The 21,719-nt window shown below is 40.3% G+C and overlaps 2 protein-coding genes across 4 annotated transcripts in view; one reads left to right on the forward strand and one right to left on the reverse strand.

Moving 5' to 3' along the window:
• Positions 1 to 2,549: 2,549 nt before the first annotated feature.
• Positions 2,550 to 7,891, forward strand: olfml3a (olfactomedin-like 3a). Of its 3 annotated transcripts, none has more exons than XM_008319152.3 (3): positions 2,550 to 3,005; positions 5,520 to 5,832; positions 6,954 to 7,891. In XM_008319152.3, the coding sequence occupies exons 1-3, from the start codon at positions 2,895 to 2,897 to the stop codon at positions 7,736 to 7,738; spliced, it is 1,209 nt and encodes a 402-aa protein (XP_008317374.1). In that variant the 5' UTR covers positions 2,550 to 2,894; the 3' UTR covers positions 7,739 to 7,891. The 3 variants fall into 3 exon arrangements, with proteins under 3 accessions (XP_008317374.1, XP_016891591.1, XP_024915093.1); XM_017036102.1 differs by lacking the exon at positions 2,550 to 3,005 and adding an exon at positions 4,894 to 4,980; XM_025059325.1 differs by lacking the exon at positions 2,550 to 3,005 and adding an exon at positions 4,991 to 5,195.
• Positions 7,892 to 11,188: 3,297 nt separating this feature from the next.
• Positions 11,189 to 21,719, reverse strand: part of syt6a (synaptotagmin VIa) — a 57,163-nt gene continuing 46,632 nt past the window's right edge. Inside the window, exons 3-7 of the mRNA XM_008319150.3 lie at positions 20,501 to 21,059; positions 16,042 to 16,162; positions 13,992 to 14,163; positions 12,962 to 13,112; positions 11,189 to 12,295 (exon numbers count right to left, since the gene is read on the reverse strand). Of these exons, the coding sequence (XP_008317372.1) occupies positions 12,224 to 12,295; positions 12,962 to 13,112; positions 13,992 to 14,163; positions 16,042 to 16,162; positions 20,501 to 21,059 (1,075 nt within the window). The 3' untranslated portion in view covers positions 11,189 to 12,223. The remainder of the gene's footprint in view (positions 12,296 to 12,961; positions 13,113 to 13,991; positions 14,164 to 16,041; positions 16,163 to 20,500; positions 21,060 to 21,719) is intronic.

Here is a 21,719-nt window from a genome sequence, read left to right on the forward strand (position 1 = left end):
GAGTACTACACTGCTACCGTGAATCATAGTATTTGTATACGTTGAGCATATGGATTTTTATTATTTGTTTTGATTGAAAATGTATTTACTCTAGGTTCTTCTGCTTACTCTGGATAAGTAAATGAAAACAACGAACGCTAGTTTTACATAAAGCCAAATGCTGCCATCTGGTGGATAATAAAGGATCAGAACAAATGTTTTTTGCATGACTATCGAAACAATTCATTTGACTGTAGAGAAAACTAAACGTTTTTCGCAACACAGGGAATTATTCAGACGATAATTACAATTTTAAAAACAAACAAAAGGAACAAAAAATTAATCATTTCATAATATTTACTGAATCTTAGTATTTCAATTATCATGAATAGGCTATTATAGAAATTATTATCTAGATCACAAATACACACCCCAACTGTGATCACAAAGACCGAATGTTCCCTAAGTTTTTCCTTTTTTATTAATCAAAAACTATTTCAAGTTGCCACAGTCTCTCTCCCTCTCTCTGTGTCTGTGTTTTCTTAATAAATTGTTTCACTTCTTCTACACTGACAAATACGAACATATGAATCAATTCCACTCTTTTACCCCTGCTAAAGCACTTAGAGCATAATGAATAGCCATTGATGCGTTGTCATTTGATCACACTGCACCTCTCTGTGGTGCAAATGAAGCCGATAATTAAAAACAGATGAGAAATCCACAGTCAGCCTGAGTTCGTAAGCTCCAAAAAGAATATATATATATATATATATAAATAAAAAATCGATTAAAAAAAGAGAAGGGAATGGATTTGCCATTTCTCTCACCAGTCAGAAAGTGGGATTGAACAAAGCCTCTGAGGCATAAAAATAGAAAAAACAGGTGCAATTTTACAGCCAGTGGCCTGTCAGTGCCCCCGTCTGCTGGTTCCAGACGGAGCGTGTGGTCCAGATTAGATCAAACCCAATAACCTAATTTCAATTTGAAAAGCAGCCACATGGCACTTTGTTACCATGACGACACTCACAGTCTGGTCCAGTGTTTGCTGAAATAAAAATAGACCGTGGTCTGGGTTCAGGTCAGGACTGACTGGAGTTCAGGTCAAACTTCATCGACCCTATGACGATGCAGCGTCTCCACGGCATTCACTTCCAACTCTCCAAAAATCCATCAAAGCTCAACACATAAGCTGCAGCCGCAGTATGGAGACAGTAGAAGAAGTGAAGTGAGTTGAAGTCACGTCAATTTAAAATACTTTGGTGGGGGAGCCAGTGAGGCTGCATCACTTTGGTTAAAACCATGTACAAGAACAAAATTCTAGTGGTAGGTTTAAAAAAGCTCATTAAAACAGATGACTGGAATAAAGAGACAGTTAAAGTCACAGAAGTACAGCAGAAAGTCACTGGAGCTCAGTCTGAAACTGTTTGACTGTGAACTCCACGTCTGAGTCCAGGTCCAGGTAGAGTCAGTCTGTACCCCCGTGTTCACACAGTATGAAGGCAACAAAGACTGATTGACTAACCTGAGGTGTCGGTGTGGTGCTGAGGCGGTGGTGGGTCAGGGTAACGAGGAGAGAGGTGAGGTGGGTGAGGTCAGTTCCAAAAACCGTGGTAGGTTTAACAACAGTGGGGTCCTGTGAAGACAGAAATGTCTTTGATTTAAGGTCATTTGCTTTGTGTGTGTCACACAGAAGCAGAACACTGCAATTTTGAACTGACTACTAGTTTTATTCAGAGACATAAAAAATAAAAACTGTGATATACATATTTTTTAACCTTCCTAATCTGACCTAATCCTCAACCTGCATCGTCTTGGACAGTGTGTCCATCCACACATATGGAGGACATTTAAACTCTGTCCCTGCTCAGTGTCAACAGAGGTATAAATCACACACAGAAAACCTGAACTCCATTAAATCAGACTCTTAACTGGAAAAACACATTCAGAACAACACAAGAAACAAAAGCTCAGACACGAAGAACAAACCCACGCAGGGGAAACAGGTGAGGAAGATGAGGCTGATCACTGGAGGCAGGTGTGACTGATCATCACGATGACAGAGACACAAAGGCAGAGAAGGACAGACTGCAACGGTGGCGATTACTAACGACTCTGCCCCCGTGTGGCCGAATGACATTGAATGCTGCAATAAAACTTTTTTTTTAATTTGTTGAACATTGTGGCAGTGTGTGTGTGTTAATTGTTTTAAAAATGCTGTACATACCATCATGTGTCAATATGTATATTTTATTCTCATATTCCACTTTATCGCCCCTGTCACTTTCATATCCGTTTGTATCACTACTTTCTCGGCCATGTTGCTTTTTAAAAAATTATTTCTCCAATTTCCATGTCGGTGAACATTAAGGACTTACTTGTTTATCTTACTGTGTGATGTATTTTTTTAATTTTTTTAAATTATTTAATTAAATAGGAATTTATAATAATAAAAATATATTTTTTAGATTTAAAAAAAAAACAACCAAAATGTCCTGTCTGTGACATCAATAAAGTCTTGTCTTTTAATTGGGCTAAAATCTTTTTTCTAAAACACTGCAGAGCGACTGAGACTCGTGCCAAATGTGCACAGAACACCCAGAAACGTGAACGGACTCCGTGCAGCACATTCACTTCTCTCTGGACAGCGAGGGGCAAAAAGGCTCCTCCCTGAGAGTTTGTGAAAACATTCCAGCAAACTGAGAGAGCTGTGAAGGAATCGGAAACTCAGAGTAACAGACACTCATCCCTCAATACTTATTTAAAAGAAAAACTTTTTGCACTCATTGTTATAGATGTGTAAAGTTTTGTAGGTCGTTGTAGCAGAAGGCTCTCTGGGGAGGCAGCAAAAGAAAAAAAAAACAAAAACCTTGGACATATCGGAAAAGTCGAACTGTTGCATTAATCAGCTCACAATGAAGCCGGTGTTTGTGCTCCTTGTTTCCACTGCCTGGACTTTTACAGGAGCTCAGTATTACTACCAGGGCCTGATGGATTATCTGGAGAACAGACTGTTGGCTATTGAGGTAAGAAAAACCAAACTCACCTTTAAATCACTGATACTAATATGATTTTACAAACCTCTTCTCTCTCAACACTAATGACCAAACACAGTAGTGTATTCTTCACTTGAGGATGCCTGATGCCTGCCAGCTCCTCTTTAGATTGCGACATCAGGCTTTAAACATAGTGTGCGTTCCAATTAATGCAATCTGTGCCCAGCTCATCAACTCTGCTGACGCCCCTCAGCGAAACATCAGCTGGAGCGTGCAGAGACTTCTCTGTTTTCCATGCAACACGCAGCCTGTGTTGAACAACATCATAGCATTCATCATGTAAGACAACGACACTCCATTAATGAGAACAAGACCAACCTGTGCTGCAGTGGCGCCTCGACAGCCGTCAAGACTGTACAACAACAAGGCGTTCACTATTGAAAAGCAAATGTGTTTTTACATATTAAAAATTACATATTTTTTCAATTGTTCTCCGACTTATATTTTTTTAATCAAATGCTAAAAATTGTAATCGGCCTCGAGTGCAGAGTTTGATCACGGCCCTCTCCGCCGCCGCTCCAGTTTTCATTTCAATTTACAGGCTCAACTTCAGTGCTGATCCAAACAATTCATCAACAACTTCACATCCAGCTTTCATTTCCATTTGACCACAGGCGAAGTGAAAGAAAAGGCGGGGAGAATGCGAGAATCAGAGGCAGGGGAGACGGCAGTTATTACATTTTGTGCCGGATGATTCCGCTCTCGTTCTCTTACGGCTGTCAGTCACAGCAGTGAGGAACCCTGAGCTGTGTTCATCTGCCGAGGATGTTGTGATTGAAACAGGCATGAGTCCTATCTCCAATAAAAAAAAAGAACTTTGATGAGCAGCAGCTCACTATTTTCTGGGACTGGTACCAAGAGACACAGGTGCTTTGTTCTAAGTGCAGACGTCAGCGCCCTGACAGCTTCTTAATGACAACGATAGCAAGTGTAGTTTCAGCTGGATGAGTGCAACATCAGCAGAGTGGCGAGAGCGGGAAACATAACTCTGTTCAGTGTTATGAACATTACTCTGTGGTAATTAGCTCTGGTGCCAGCACTGTAGGACCAGCAGGGTTCTAATGTAAAATAAATGACGCTGTTTTGACACAGTTCAAAATGTTAATGTTGAAAAAAAAAAAAAAAAAAAAAAGAAAGCACCTGAATACCTGCCTTAGACCTAAATACAGGGAGCCCTCCAATGGTGCGACATGTTTTCATATTATTAAGTTCTTATGTCACTAACATACGCCAACACACTGGTTACATCATAATCTAGCACATAAAAACATAAAAAAACCCAAAAAGATTCCGACTTACACCTGGTAGCCATAATGAAAGGCGGAAAAAATAAATATTAAACAACACAAACAGAAGAAAGTGAATGTAGCTCGATCGAATTGACCCTCAACCAGCGAATGTAAACAAAGCATGACAGAATATTTCTCCATGCTAACTATTCGGTGAGTTTTAAGCAGAGGTTGGTCGAGTAGCTGAAAATTGTACTCAAGTAACAGTACTGTTACTTCAGAGTAATATTACTCAAGTAGAAGTAAAAAGTAGTCTACAAATAATAACTTGAATAAGTAAAAAAGTACTTGGTGGAAAAACTACTAGTGGTAATAAACATCAATAAAATAATAGAGAACATAATTAAATAAATGTTTACAAAATAAATAATAATAATAATAAAAAAAACGATTTTAGGTCAAACTTACCGCTACATATTTTCTCAGGTGTTTGAGTTTTTGAATGCTGAGATATCCGGGTGTTTTGGACACAAAAGACACCGTATGATGCAACTGCTGTTCCGCACTGTTTGTAAACTGTACGTGGAGTTCCAGGGGTGTCCCTCCTCGTCTTCGTGTGCATTTCCGACCGTTGATTCTACGATTTTTCGCTATCAAAGATGGTGGACATCGACCGCAGTAGCCGCTAAACAAACACGTCCCGCGGCTGAGATTGAGTATGGTCACGTGATCAGGCTGCGCGGCAAGGGCTACGTTTTATAGGTTAAACACAGTCACGCGGTAGAGCTTTGGGCGGAAGTCTCTCTCTGACAAAATAAAAGTAGAGATACTGGATCACGGATGTATAAAGTAACTGGATAATGGATAGCTAAAGCTTTATCCAGTATCTCTGATTAAAATAACATAGCTCAGTATAGCCTAATGTAGCAGAGTAAGAGTACTATTTCTTCTTCACGAATCTACTCAAGTAAAAGTAAAAAGTATAGTGATTTAAAACTACTCCTAGAAGTATTTTATTTTTAAAAACTACTGGAAATTTAAAAAATTGTTTCCTGTAAAGACACATTTTTTGTGGAAGTTTCAAACTACTGGAAATTTAAAAAATTGTTTCATTAGGTACACCTTGCCTGTAAAGACACATTTTTTTGTGGAAGTTTCGTAAGCTGTCTTAGAACTCTTTGATTAATCCTTTTCTTGAATTGATGCCTCAGAAAGGAAGAAGAAGTTCACTGACTTAATCATATGTTTTCTTTAGGACCGCATGCAGTTTTGGCATAAAGAAACTCATCGCTACCATGCAGAGGCGAAGGACTTTAAGAAGCTAACTGCAGAGATTGTGGCGGGGCTCAGGACGGAGCACAGCGAACTCTTTAAAGACATGGAAGGAGCTGCAGTCCGTGCAGACCGAGTGGAGCGAGAGATGGACTACATTGGGATCCAGACCTCGCCTCGGGCCTGTGTGAATAAGGCAGACAAAGTGGTGGAGCAGGGAGTCTGGGGTCTGGAGGAGAGCAGAGGAGAGATGGAGGGGGAGAACGACTGGGAGGAGATAAGATCCCAAGTCTCTGGTGAGTTCAGAGGAAATACAGGCCGACTTTAGTCTAAAACTTCCTGAAGGATGGAGGCTTTTGATCCATTTGATCCATCTTTTCTTTCATGGTAGCAGAGAGACAGCATGAGATCCCCAGGAGGAGAATCAAATGTAACATTTCTTCACCTTAGACCAGACGCTGCAGTGCTGCCCCTGCTGTCCTGACAACAAGCCATACCTCTGGAAAAAGGGAAACAAACACAGTGCTGTTGGAAGGGGTTTAATGGTGTCACTGGACACTCATGTTTTCCAGAGCCACCATTTTTATAGTCTCCAGATTTTACTTTTTTTTTTTAGCTCTGCTTACAGCTTATAGTGTTTCTGTGTCTAAAGGTTATCAACAGCTTCTGCATTAATAACCTAATCTAATAATGAACCTCACAGTGGTGAAGCGGCAAATCAATTTCTCTTTTCAACCTTTCTTTTCTGCTCCGGTTCATGTGGGAGCTGCAGCAGTCTTAGACCCACCCTTAAATGTTCTCATTGGCTGAACTCCGTGATGTTGACCATGGTCCATCTGTACCCTGTGTGCAAAAGAGCAAGTAACTCAACATTTAAAATATCACTGATAAAAGAGTTTTCATAATAGCTTGTTTTTTAAAAAAAATATTATTAATTAGTGCATTACAACAATAACGTCACCCCTCAGTGGCTCTAATAACTTGATCCATGGTCTTTTATCTCAGAATTATATAAACTGTTTTTGTGAATGGTCTCGTTTCTCATCAAAATTAAAGGGAAAGAAAACTGCCCTGAGGTCAGCAGTGTTTTGATCCAACCTCATGCCGGATGACATTGTTTTGAGCACAGCGGCCTTCGATAAAAGGCACAAAAAAAAAAGAAACAAAAAAACAGCCTCACAGTGGTGCAACATGAGATTTCTGAACATGATTCTAATTTTGATCTGAGACACTGATGCTCTCTGTGTGAGTTTCAGTGACAGCACAGTGTTGGTCTTTCTTCTCTTCCACAAAACACATTTATTCTGACAGGTTGTTTTGAACATTGAACATTTCCATGGCTGGTTGGAAGTTGTCATATTTTGGAAAGTCATATCAGAAAAGTTAGTGTCTTTTTTTCTCTGTCCTTCCTCTGCAGACTGTACACAAATCATCTCTGGAATCCGATCAGTGAAGATCCTGAAGCGAGTGGGTGGTCCCCAAGGGATGTGGACCAGAGACCCCAGGTCATCCAGGGTGTACGTCTTTAATGGGACCTCAGGAGACGTTATCCACCAGTTTGACTCTGTGCAGGACTTTTCACATTCTGCTGGACTTACTGGCAGCCGACAGATCCGTCTGCCCTTCGTGTGGTCTGGCCCTGGCTGTGCAGTGCATAATGGCTACTTGTACTGCATTAAACATGAGTCTGGAGCCGATGTGCAGGTGGTCAAATATGACATAGTTAGTGGCACGGTGACAGATTCTAGCATGTTCCCCGTGGACAGCCCTGCTCATGTTTACAGCCTGAACCCTGAGGTTGTTGCTGACCTGGCTGCAGATGATGAAGGCCTCTGGCTCTTGTACGCCCCCAGTGACAGTGAACCAAACATCAACCTTGCTAAGATGGACCCAGCTATGCTTGATATCGAGGAAATCTGGGACACCGGGTGCCCACGGGAGAACGCCGAGGCGGCCTTTGTGGTCTGTGGCACTCTATACGTTGTTTACAATACTCGCCTGGCGAGCCGCTCACGGATTCAGTGCGTGTTTGATGTCAATGACGTGGTGGTCAGCGAGGAGGCCCCACTACTGTACTTCCCCAGGAGGTACGGAGCTCACGTCAGTCTGAAATACAACCCTGAGGAGAAACAACTCTACGGCTGGGACGATGGATATCAAATCATCTACAGATTGACCATGAAGAGGAAACTCCTGGTTTGAAAGTCTGCAGCAGAGTGCTGTTGTTTTCCAAAGCCTTTGCACATATCACCCCAGGTGGCTGAATATCTGTTGCAGTTAAGCCAAAGCAGACCTGGGTCAGCTGGTCACAGTAGTGTCACAATGAATAACTGTAAGAACAAGTCTTGTTGATCTAAACTAAACTGTTTTCAATAATGTAATCCTATTGGGTAAATGGTACATCTCTTGATCTAAACTAAACTGTTTTCGTAGATTAGGTTCTACTACATCACACTGATACACGAATGACAATAATGTAATCCTATTGGGTAAATGGTACATTTCTACAAAAAGTGCTGATTTAAAAAAAATAAATGGTTGAATTTGCTAAGCTAATCTGCTATTGGGTTAAGATGGAATTCCTGTTAATGACTGGTCAGCCCAGGTCAATTGTAGAAATGGCACAATCCAGTCGGACAGTCAGTCTGATACTGGTCAAAATTTCAGGATGTGATACCGAAGCCCTTTGTGCGATCCTGCTGTAAACAAGAACACTTTCGCTTCAGGAGCAACAGAGAAAAGAGAAAAAAAAAGTATCAGCTTGATATTGGTATCAACAGATACTCCAAGTTGTAGTATCGATATCAGACATGAAAAAGTTGTATCAAGCCATCCCTAGTCAGTAGAAAATTCTTCCTTAGGACGACTCTACAATAACTCGACTGCTCTTCTCATAAAAACTCAATGTGCAGTGGAACCATAACCATAAGGACTGCTTGAATTAACGAGTTAATAGAGTTAACTCATCCTTTTAAAAATGTATGAAATTGAAGATATTTTTAGAAAATGACCCCAAAATGTCTTCTTCTCTGGAGTCTCTCTGCTCTGTGTCCTCTCCTCATTTAATCCACCTTTCTGCCTCAGTAGGAATCTTATTCCCGTTGTGCTCTACCGTCGACCCCCGACCTCCATCCCGTGCTCGTTATGCCACTGGCTGTGCTGTTATTGAATGGTGTGTTTTTTTGCATAACTGTTAACACAAAGCCAATTCTGCATGAATCCTTTAATCAAAGGAAAGAAAATCCATGTCAGAGAACTGATGGTGGAAAAAAAAACGGAAAAAACATTTCCTGTTAGCGACTATAAGACCCACAAAAAACACAAAAGGATGACAACTGGTTCATGTCTTCTATTGAGATTGACTTTATTACACACTGGATCACTCATTAGACCTGGTAAAGAGCCGGGATCTAAAATGAACTCACGATAGTGATAGTCTGGTACCGGGACTGACTCACGTCAGTCACCAGAGTAATCATTTTTCAAACATTTCTGTACTTACAAATACAAAATTAATCGATAGAAAACTGGAAATTTAGTGCTATCATAACAGTTAGAAGAGATACAAGATCATATCAAGAAACAGTACAATATTAGGCAAAGCTAGAGGGTCTTTAGAACAGTTCATAAACTGAGGCAATTGATTCAACAGATTTTGTCAACTATGAAAACACAGCACATCATCGTAAAGCACACGGTTTCTTTTTTTTTTTTTTGACAAAATAGGAACAGAAATTACTCCAGTACCATCAACATGTTCGAAAAACGTCACAATTAAATCATGTATTTGAAACACCGTTAATCCACGGAGGAATTTCACCTCGACGTCAACGGTGTGAATGAGAGTAAAGTTTGAAACCGTCACATCTGCGGAGGGGCTGCCATGATGGATTACGCCAAGCACGGACAATGATGCACTGACTCACTCTCACGATAACAAGTGCCAATTAGAGAAATGCCATTGCTGCGTGGATGCTGACCCGCTCACCTATCATCTGCCCCCACGCTGTCATCCCTGCTTTGTACCAACTCTGGTGCAATAAACAGCTGGTTCTGCGTAAACTCAGCCGTGGAGGAAACGACTTTAACAGACACTTCTTCATCTGCTAAACGCGTCCGCTCTGGTCTTGGTGTCTGGCCAATGACAGTCTCACAATCTCTGTAGTATAATGTCTGTACTGTACTGCTCTTCACAGACACAGACTGTTGGACCTGTTCTTTCGCTTGTCCTCTAATGTGGAACGACGCAGCAGCGGTCCAGACTGTTCTACCATTACAGGATACCTACAGTATTGGATCCAAGCTGCATGTGGCTGCTGTTCAGGCCAAACCAAAGCACACAAACAAATCAAACAGAATATGTAGCGTACTCAAACTCCCATGATAAATATATAGGCTATGTGTGTTTTCTTATCAAAATAAATTTAACTGATGATATAATATAAAAATAGATGGAAACAGTTTAAAATAAAGACATTTCTAGTGGAGAATAAAAAAAGAGGAATTCCTTCCAGATTACACTACAAGGCTTGTAGAATGGAAGTTCTCAACCGTGGGATCCAAGACCCATGGGGGTCCGTGGGTCCCCAGTTAGGGGTTCTGTGAAATATTCCGTGACAAAAGTGAAATTTGTTTGAAACTCATGTTTGCCGAAAAAAAAGAAAATAAGAATTTTAGTTCTAAACCAGAGGTTCCTGGACCTAAGGGGGTACATGGGCAATAATCAAACAGGCTCTTGAAACCAGGGAGCGTATCATAAGGTTAATTAATATATTTTAGATTATTCCACAATTCGAGGTGAGGTCAGATCAGAGATTCCAATGACGTGAGTACAAATTAATCCGTATTTCATTAATTCATTGGGAGCCCTTGAAAAAAAAAAAGTCTTATGGCTTAAAGAGCTTCCTGTTCCTGACTTTAGGGGTCGCTGTTAAGGTATTTTGTCTCTTTCATGGCATAGTGACACCAGAATAAAAAAAAAGAAGTTAGTCTAACTATATTATATGTTACATATTTTTGTCATATATTTTTGTAGATTTGTAAAAATTAGAATGGCCTTATTTGATTCATGAGGTGAAAGAACAGGGATAATCACATTTAAATTAAATTAATTAATTAATTAATCAGGATAAAATAATAATAAAATTATATAATCTGGGCCAAATTATTCCTTTTCATTCACACATACTGGGAGAAATCCAGGTTTTATCCCCCTCTGATTGGTGCTGCTGCTCATTTTTGTTGAAAATAATTTCCATGGCTTTGTAGCTGAAAATATTCCTTTTACCACATGTTGCCCTGTCAAACATCTGGATGGCATCATCTCCTACACGCGATCATTCGAATTTATGGCTGAAGAGGCAACTCTAAGTTGATAAAATCGTGTTGTTCAACATCATCACCACCGAAGGCGCTACATCAATTCAAAGTCCGTCTACACATATATTGAAATCCTACTGTAAATCTATCACCATTTATGGATTTTCTGTTAGAACCGAATGTACTGTACAAGAAACTTCACACACACCAAAATCTGGTCCGAGAAAGTTAGAAAAACAGAGAGCAGTGTTTTTGGAGCGGGCTGAGTGATGATGCATTTGGAAGAAGCAGTGTTTTTGGAGCGGGCTGAGTGATGGTGCATTTGGAAGGTAAGTTTGCTCCAAAACATCAAACAGAGGTGAGGGTGTGTTAAAGTGTGCTCACTTTTCCCGTTCTCCTTTGACAAAGCGTCATGTTTTTTTTTTATATTGAATTCCATCTCATCCTTTGTCCTTTAAAGAAGAAGAAAAATCGATAATCTTTTTGTGCCTCTAATGGACAATTGGACCTTCTAACTGCTTGTTTTGAAAAATGAAAATATCAATAATACTTCAGACACATAACGCTCTATTATTAACACCAATAATCTAAAATGTCAAGTGGACGATTCTTTTTTTTTTTCTCTTTCAATTCTTCGCCTTTTGTCACGGTTGAATTCAGAAGTACGGGAGCTCAGCTGGAGCTTCGAGATTCATCTCAGCGTCGACATCCACACAGAATGACTGATGAAGCAGTTTTACATCTAATATCTCCAAAATGCTACAGTCAAATAATGATTCCATTTTTTTCATCACAGCACTGTAAAACTAAACACAATAGAGCTGTAGAGTTCTTTTTTTTTATATTTAATTTTAAATAATTTATTTCTGAACTTCAAACGTGTCCTTGGTTCCCTGGTTGAACTTCAGCCTCTTTCTTTCTTTCCCATCAAACGGTCTCTGCAGCACACGGCGGATGTCTCCTGTGAGGAGGCACAGATCGGTTGCTTTAGCCTGGATTTTCTCCAGCCCAAAATGAAGTGTGTGTTCAGCCAGACTCCTCTGAGGACAGCAAGGGTCAGCGCTGGGTCACCACTATGCCCACATTTCAAATCACGGACCCTCACGCACTTTAACCTGAAAAGACGGCACGCTTCAAACAACTAGCTGACTGACGCTGACCCTGGATCAGTTCTTGGAAGTGCTGTGCAACTAGACTTGAGGAAGGGAGGACACAGAAAGGTGAGGAGAGAGGGGGGGAGGGGAGGGGAGAAAGAGAAAGGAAGAGCGAGGGAAGGTATGTGTTTCTCCTCAATCAGACAGACAGGAAGTGGATCAGCAGGAGGGAGTAAAACCCCCTTCTGGGCTGCTGGGTCACAGGTGGCTCTGCTCATGGACTGGCGGGAGGTCTGGGAGAGGGGCAGGAGCCTTGGCTGTCAAAGCTGGCAGTCCTCGCCTTCCACTGCGGGACACAGAAACACAAGGCAATGATTCATAGGGCACACGCTGCTTATTTTTACAGCACCGTCACCATCAGGTCACAACATTGAAAAAACATGTCCAGAGAGGAGACATGCTAACAACATGGTTTTACAGATGAAATTAAACACCCTAATACCAACTCAAGGATTACTACAGTAACGCTGAAGCCTGATACAAAAATAAACACCAAACAATAAAGGCAATTAAGGTTCAGATACATAGAGGGCAAATAAACAATGCTAATAGTTTGCTAGCGGGAATAGCTTACATTTTCAAATGCTGTTTTCTCTTTATCAGAAGAAAATTCAACACTGAATGTTGCTATCAGTTAACAACTTCACTGACCTCATGCTACGGCTAACAGGGTAGTTTTGAATGACTTCTAGGACAATAAACAGCAAAAGATATGCTCTGTGCAAGAATGGAAAATCACATTATGCTTTTTAAAATCATGTGTTAAATGCTGATATATAGAACATTTATTTATCATCAAGTTTTGACCTGTGTTTGTATAAACAGCTTAATAAAAATGCTAGTCACTGCTGCATGAGGAAAATGTTTCTCTGCCAATGCAAATCAGTCTGGGCACAAAATTCAGGAAATTTATAAAAACAAAAACAAGAAATAACAGAAGTCAAAACAGTACCTCCTTCTCAGATTTTTTGGACTCCAGCAGGGGGTGCCAGTGTGCAATGGGCTTTCGTGGATAGGCCAGCATTTCGTTCCAGTGGTCCCTGCCAAGTCCCTCGGCGTTGCATCCCAACCGCATCACACCAATGATCTCATTATGACCAACCCTTTGGGCACAAACACTTATGAATACTTCATGAATGAATCTGACGTGAAATTCCAAACATGAAATGTTGTGTGCAGGAGATTTTCTCGTTCCAGGAGACACTGGTCGTGAGTCTGCAGGTCCTCTCAGTCGTTATTGTTAAACTTCTGCTGACGCTTCCCGTAAACACCTGCTGTATATTGACTCATCTCAAAGCAGATCCTTCCTCTTTTAACGACGTCTGAGGTGTAAATGAAAGCAGACTCTCGAGAGAGTCCCCAGATTAGAAGCTCATCCTGAATGAATCTCATGATAATAACACAGCAGAAAACACCAGCGTCCAGGTCTCTGATCTTAGGCAGAACTGATCGGTCCTCAGACGACGGTTTTATCCTGACCTTTTAATTCTGACCTTTAATGTGTGTGTTCTTTTTCTATCAACTTCATGCACTGAACTGACTTTTTTCCCTGATCAGAACAAAAACAAGGAAATGACCTCAATTTTAAGGATAACTTTAGTATTGTTTTTCATAATATTAAGACAGCTGTCTAATATCGCAAACAAGATGGACACAAAGCCTCGCTTTGTGTCCAGGATGCTGGACCTGGTTAGCCGGGGCAGAGTGCTTATTCCCCAGCCACTGGGAGGCAGTCCTGTCAGCTTTTAGGGATGGTACTAAAAACCACTGAATTTATGTTCTAAACTGCAAAATGAATTACCCCCACATGCCCCAGGGTGACTGTTTCTCATGATCTCCTCAAAATACCTTAGAATGGGAAAGTAGCGAATGTACCACCTAAAACTACTGCACAGTACTGCATTTCTTTATGTACTTCCCCCCCCAGTTCTATCAACTGCTGCCTGCTAGAGATGGGCTAAGTATGTGTGTATGTTACGTACAAGTCGTAGTCCATGACGGAGATGTGCAGGCTGACGTGGTCCATGCTGTCGGGTGGGATGTCGAAGATAATGGCCTCATTGTAGGTGGGATTCAACGTGTTTTTCTTTATGCTCGTCTTCTTCTTTTTCAAACGTCTCCCGTCACATATGAGGGACACCTTGACATAAGGATCTAATGAAGGGAGAAACAGGGAGTAAAAAAAAAAAACAGGACCCCAGAGACTGTTTTGATATTCTCCAGATCAACCATCTTACTTTACATCTACCAATAATTAGCATCCTTCGACGATGTAAACACAAAACCCTCACAGATGTGTTTACCAAATCTGTAACCAGACGGTTGTTCAGGAGTGAAATCGATTGATTTGTACTCACAAGAAAACAGTTGCAGTAGTTGAGTTTAGTAATCATTTATATGTTGATGAATTGGCAGCTGAAATGGCAGCCATTAGCGAGCTAACTAGCACTGAGATTGACACCTAAATCATTACTATTTTTATTTTCATTTTTGTAAAAAATACCACAAAAACTTCTCTGTTCTATTCTGTTCAGTTTGCAAAAGCAGGATTTTACACCATTGGGCCAAGGCTTGGTTTTACAAACATCATCACTTGTGGGTGTTTCAGCATAAAATGCAGTCTAGACTCTTAGTGACGTCAGGTAAAAGTGTTAATTACTTTGTTGTAAAAACGTAGTCAGTTTTCATTCATTTTATCAGGCTATGTTTAACTGTGTTTTAAATGTAGGTTTTTATATCAATACCCATTGTTTCTTGTTGTTTCTCCAATGTTATTTGAATACCTTAAGTGTAAAAACACCAGTAAAATCCCAGTATGTATTAAGTATTAAAACTGTATTTTTTTTTTTTTCAGTAAAACATAGTGATATGTTGAGGTCCAGGTGCAAATCTGTTCAGCATCCAGAGCCGCAGCCTGAATTATTATTCCCTCTGTGTGCGTGGATGTGGTAACATCATTGACATGCACAGTGAAGGTGTGCAGTCCTGTCCACTGCTCTCTGCTGCCTTTTTGCTTTTCGTTTTTCCTCAGCATCAGGCTCTGATGTCGGTAATGAGCAGTAAATGTAGATAACTTGAAGCCCTGTGTAAACAGTGATGACGGGAGGCCGCAGACAGAGTAAATAGCACGACTGTAAAAGCTTCCTGATGAATTTTGATTTCAACTCCCATCCATCAAATTGCCTTGTTTCATCCAATATGCGTGGATTCAGTCAGAATGTAAAGTGAACTGCCCGCGTCTATATGACTGTAGTGCTGTCTCTGCAGCCCAGTACACTTGAAGGCACAATTTAGTGTCTGTTGGTTTATGATGCACAGACTGGAACAATAGCAGACAGCCAACAACACCATAAATCCAAGGAATTAAAAAAAAAGAAAAGTGACCTACTTTAAAATCAGGAAATGTCATGGGAAACATGGGAAGAAAAAAAATAGCATTTAACCTGTGGCATTTAAAGCAAAAATAAATGTCAGATATTTGAGTTTTAGGGAAAACAGGGGATAAAAAGAGCAGAGTTTGAAAGCAAACAAACTGATAACTGCAGCTCTTTAGCCTTTATATTATCTTATTACTCACTGTATTACTAGCAAAATAGAGTGGATTTTAACACTTCCATAATTGCACTATTACTCACTGTATTACTAGCAAAATACAGTGGATTTTAACACTTGCAGAGAATTGCAGAGAGTACATCAGAGTTTCCCAGTATTGTTTTAAGCCACGACTAATTTTTTACATAAGAGACACCGTTGGCACAATGGCAAAAAAAAAGTTATTAAAAATACATGTAATAACACAAAAAGATATTTTTTCAATTTACTCAAAAATTACTCAGTGTGAAACTTGGTCCTGTTTAGTTGAACACAAGTCTGATATAGTCGTAGAAATTGAAGAAAGACATACATGAGGATTATGCCTCTCTTTCTAGATTTCTTTCTTTGATTGCTGCCACCTAGTGGAACAGTATGTAACTGTTCTAATTGGTCCTCAAAAAACCCTATTGTAGAGGAAGATTACACACACAAACCTACCTGAGTATCCAGTGATGTCCATGGCCTTGAGGTTCCTGCACTTGATGACAGTGAGTGTGAGTCTGCCTGCGGTGGGCAGGTAACAGAGTGAAAACATGATCTCACCGAGGTCAACACTTTCCTGTGGAGACACAAAGCGAAAAAACACATTATTTATTTTAGCCTCACAGTGATATTCAAAACAGATACATTCTGATCGTGGACTGCGTTCAATTTACTGTCTATTGTTCAAGGTCCTGAGATACTGGATAACATTTTCCCAAAGTGTGAACAGTACTGACAAATAGCTTTTGAAACGGCGCAGAGTGTTCTTTGTTTCTTTTGTTTTTACTTCCACCATAGACAGTAAACGCATCATCACCCTGGATAAAATGTCCGTTGTTGCCTGTGGAAACATCTCTTTAGCATTAAAGGCTTAATCCTGTGCTAACCAGATACACAGTAAAATACTTATTCAGTTAACATACACTACTGCTGTTGATGTTTACTGTATCCCCCTTTAAGAAGTTTTCTTTTTCAAGATCCAGAAGCTCATTCTCAACATCAGACTCTTCCCAGTCTTCCTTAGCCGTTCCAGGATACTTCAACGCGGCTCAAGAATATATATTAATTTTCTTTTAGTTCCTTCCCTGAAAACCGTCACTGTTGGAACCACCTTCTTGCAGTTAATAAAAAAGCACTTTGCTCTGACTGTATAGATCCTGTAGCTAGGCAACTTTGAGAAGCAAAATCATTAACGTTCGCACGGCCCAGCCAGGGGTCAGCGACCCTGATTTTCCCTCCTTCTGCCGCTGCATGCTTTTGGAGAATCAACATGTGATTCTTTACATTTGCTAGTGCCACAAAATGGGACCATTTTAGAGAAATTACTTTTTACAGCAGAGTCGGTCATTAAAAGATGATTTACCAGAGAGTTGAGTAAAAGTTGAGCAAAGTGTTTTTTTAAAGCTACGTGGGGGAAAAAAAATTCAACTTATCTCTTTTTACAGCAGAGTCGGTCATTAAAAAATGATTTACCAGAGAGTTGAATAAAAGTAGAGCAAAGTGTTTTTTTAAAGCTACATGGGGAAAAAAATTCAACTTATCTTTGTGCTTCTTTATTTTTAAATGTATTTCCCATCTGAAATAAACTGAATCTGGTCCAGAAGAGTGAAGGGAAATATGACAGGTGTGCATTTAAGTTCACGAAAAAGTGATGACGCTACAACAGAGAATGCTAACAGTGAACAGTGAGGTGATCTATAAAAATTCACCTGCCGGCGTTCTTATTATCACACAATACAACAGCAGCTCCCTGGAAAACTAGCAGTGTCTTTGCTGCTGCTGACTCAGTACTACTGTGACCAAGCAGAAAATACTACAGTACCAAGATAAAAGATATTTTTTCAACAAAGGCTTATTAAATAGTGGAATCATTTTCAATGTTGTTTAATTCTGAATATTTGTGATTAATTTTATTTACTCACAATTAATTGTGAATTATTACATTTAATCATGATTAATTGTGTTATTTATTTGTCACCCTGTGAGAAATCTGATTAAACATTCTGGTTGTTTGACAGCTCTACACAGTAAATAATGTGACTATCAGTTTTTTTCTGCAACTAATTGTCTGAGACCATGTATTCCAGCAACCACAAAAAGATGCAGAGAATTTAAATGTCACAAACTGCAGAGAACGGAGAAAGTTCTTGAACCCACAGTACCCAGGACTGGAGTATCTTTACTGCAGGACTGAGTTCATTCTAAATGCAAGGCTGAGCGACTTATCGAGCTGGGAATTCCCACAAACCATTATGTTTTTATAATGGAATACTAAACTAGGTGTTTTGTTTTTCTCCCTTTAGACAAATGAATAAACATGACGGGAGGAGGAGATCGGTTTTTACCAATTTAACTTTTAAATTACAACATCCTCATCCAACTATTGCTTCCTCCACAAACTAAAGACTTTTAGATTGGGATCAGTTGAGGGGAAAAAAAGGAACCAAAAGATATTTACATTTTAGAAGCTGAAATAAAACCAAAACAGATTTGATCACTTAAGACGGCAGCTAAATGTAGCTGTTATAGTTTAGCTATTAGCCGTTTAGCTATATATATACTATTATATGCGATACTACTTTCACAATTTAAGTGTCCCCAATACGATGTGTCCTTGTGGAGACAGGATTTCAATTAAAGTGAGGATTAGAGTGAATTCTCTGCATACTGTTATAGGCTCAGTGGTTCCCAACGTCTCTTAAAGTATTTTCATGTCATTTTATTGTGTTTCCAATTACGTTCAGTAGAGTTTTAAAACAGACAAAATTTTATTGTGTTTCAAATTAAGTTCAGTAAGAGTTTTAAAACAGACAAAAGCAGGATGCTGTTGGACAACTTTAGGAACCACAGGTTTCGTCCTGTGCTGCTGTATATTAAAGTGGTTGTGTTAAATTTTCCGAGGTGGTACTTGCTCGACAAACTCTACAGATACGTCAAATAGGTAAAATACTCTGTAGGGCAGGTCCTGTAGTACTCACTGCTGAGAAAACACTCTCAAGTGGAATAAGAGTCCAGTCATCTGTCCCTTATGAGTTCTTAGCCCCGTCTTGAAAATGAAATTACGGTCACGCACACCATTGATCACTCTGTGTGAGCCCTGCAGATTGTTGAAATCCCAGCAGGCCTGTGTGAGTGCAGCGGTCTCCTCACATGTACCCCAGTGATTTAACTCGGGAAGTGAGAGGTTTCATTCGAAGGCTGGAGAAGCTAGAGCCACGATGTGAAAGCGCAGCAGAAATGTCAGGTGTTGTTAAGGCATGGAGTGACACTTTGATTGTCCTCTGGATTGTTGCCATCACCTCTGCAGCAACAACTTTGTTCTGCGAGCTGTGTAAACGGTGACGACCGTACACTGGGCACTTAATTGATCAATCCAATTAGGTCATTACAAAGGATGTATACACATATATAAATATATACATATATGTATACATAAATATATACACATAATATATGTATATATATATGTATACATACAGTATATACACATACGCACATATATACATGTTTCCCTTTATATATATTTTCTATATATCCCTATATATTTTGCCTTTTGTTTTCATTTATTGTAGTACAAATATATTAGATATCTATTGGTATTTATTCATAATTAATGATAATATAATTTTACAAAAAATATCTTTAACATTAAGTGTTGGTGTATTTTTCTTATTTTCAGAATCCACGGGCCTTATGTTTGACACCCCTGCTATATACAAATATACACATACACACAAATATATACACCGTATAGCATAATTTTTGTCGGTGATTCGTTTGTGATCACGATAAGTCAACGTCACAAAACGTGCGTGCTAAAATTAAACCGCGGCGTGAGAAACTCTGAAGAGTCGATAACTGTTCTCCTACACAACCTTTATCCGATGCGGATGGTATTGATGAATATCTGTTTGATCTACGAGCTGAGGAAAACCGCCTGTTGTTTACTCCCCCGTGTTCAATCTGTGGAGTCATTAAGCCGCACGCTCTTGTTAAAGTCGTGCCTTTATCCTAACGGATACTGTCGCTTCGCACCACTCCAGGTTCGTTTTTTGTTTCCGCTAAACTCCTGCCATCTGTGCATTCTTTATGCTGGCAATCTTGAATTTAATGTGAGCAAGGAGGTTTTGTCATAAAATCATTTGGAGGTTCAATAAAGTTTGCGTGCCAGGGAGAGCTCCACCGCTTTTTTTGTTTTGCCTCCTAAGCAATAACGTCGAGACTATTGAACAATCCTAGAAGGAGCTCAAGTTCAACCACTGGATGAGATGAAGTGTCTGACGGAGGAGCACTGAGGAGGCGGCGAAGTGACGAGCACGACAGGGGGCCAAGCGTGGTGCCTATTACACGGGGCACGACAAGTTCCCAAAATGAGTCCCTGAACGTCAACAAGTAACAATGCAGAACAGAGAGAACGATTACACGAGTGCGTGGTGAGACACAAACGTCCTTCTGTGTCGCAGATGTCAACGTTATGGTTTTTGTGCTGTGAAACATATGGTTGTGAAACTCCGTGACTTTTCTGACTGATGCATCGGGAAAGTTTTGTTTCGCTACAGACTGACTTTACTGGACTTTGAAGACCTCAACATCTAAACATTAAAATAATATTTTTGGAGTTGTGATTTTTTTTATATAAATACTTGTTGGACATTTTAAGACTATTTGGCCCAAACCCTTTATTACTGTGTGGCCCTGGTTTGAATATCCAACAAAATGGCCTTTTAGTCAGAATTTGAAGGTAGAACATCTAAATATGTCGTGTAAAACGCTACAGCAGCTTGATGTCGTGAATACTACGTGGATATTGTAACTAACAGAGTCTGTATGGATCTGAGAGTTAGTAACACAGTTAGGTCACAGCACTCTTTGTTATTCAATACTGAATCTGAGAGAAAAGCCAATAGATCCTTACACTGGTGGCATATTGGATGTCCCTCCATATGTTGGTCTCCCTGGAGAGATCCGACGTCTCGAACAAATTGTCGAGCACCACCTCCCCGATCATGTCGTGCCGGGAAAAGCGATCAAAGTCAAAGACGCTCATGTGGAGCTTCCTGGCGCCCAGCTCATCGTAAGCCACGGGAAACTGGAAGCTCTCGTTGAACGTGGGGTTGAGAGTTTTCCGGTGTACGCGGGTCTGAAACTTCTTGCGATCTGGCAGCAGGTAGACCTTCACGTAAGGGTCAGACGTGCCGCATAAGTCCTTGGCAGGAAGATCGACCGCTTTGAGGATAGTGACGAACAGGGCCTCGTTCTCGTAGTCGTACTTGAGAGAGAAGTTTATTGTGCCACAGTTTTTGTTGCTGTTCTTGGAGGAATCTTCCGATTCCACGGCCTTCTGTTGGTACAGCTCCGGCTGGATGCGACCAATGCTGGTTGGCTTTTCTTCCTTGTCCACCATGTAGTCATTTCCCAGGTCTAGACTGCTCACCTGCATCTGTCTGGGCAGGTGTCTTTTGAAAGAGTTGTGCCTGCGGGGACAGAAGAAGGCAGACAGCAGAAAGCAATGGTTAGTGTTGCAGGGAAACTGTATTTAAGGAGCGGGGAGTTCTGACAGGGCGACAGATTGTGTCTGCTCACAGCTGTTGAAGGTGCAATTTAACCGAGACGAGCGATGGCCACTGTTGGCTCAATTATTTGGAAGTAAATTGAGACTGTTTTTATGCTGAATGTAGCCTCATGTAAATCCTTTAAGTACATGGTTTTAAAGTGTCCAGCTGTGACTAGCTGACAGTCAACTGTCTGTCTCTGGACTAATGAGCTGCAATTACAGCAGTGACGGCTTCTTCTGTTCTCCTAACTGGTCCAAGAACAAACTTCTGCTCTCCAACAAATCACCTGTCGCCTCTCGACTCAGCTGTTGATCGGCTCGCAGCGACTTTTATAGGGTTGGTTTGTTGAGTTTAGATAGTTCAGATGGGTTCAACCTGGGGTTGTAAGTCAAGTTGTTGGTTATTACGTGAAAAACTGAAAAGGTTTAAGAGAGAGGTTATACAGTTCAAAGCTGATGTCAAAACTCCAACAACTTTGACAGGTTCACGTATGTCTTTGTCAGGCTTTTTTCAAACTTCAAAAGTTCGAAATCAATGTATCAGGATAAACTCAACTGAATTTTTGAAGGTTTGCAACAG

The sequence above is a fragment of the Cynoglossus semilaevis genome, chromosome 10, assembly GCF_000523025.1.
Source record: "Cynoglossus semilaevis isolate Cse_v1.0 chromosome 10, Cse_v1.0, whole genome shotgun sequence".
Lineage (NCBI taxonomy): Eukaryota > Metazoa > Chordata > Actinopteri > Pleuronectiformes > Cynoglossidae > Cynoglossus > Cynoglossus semilaevis.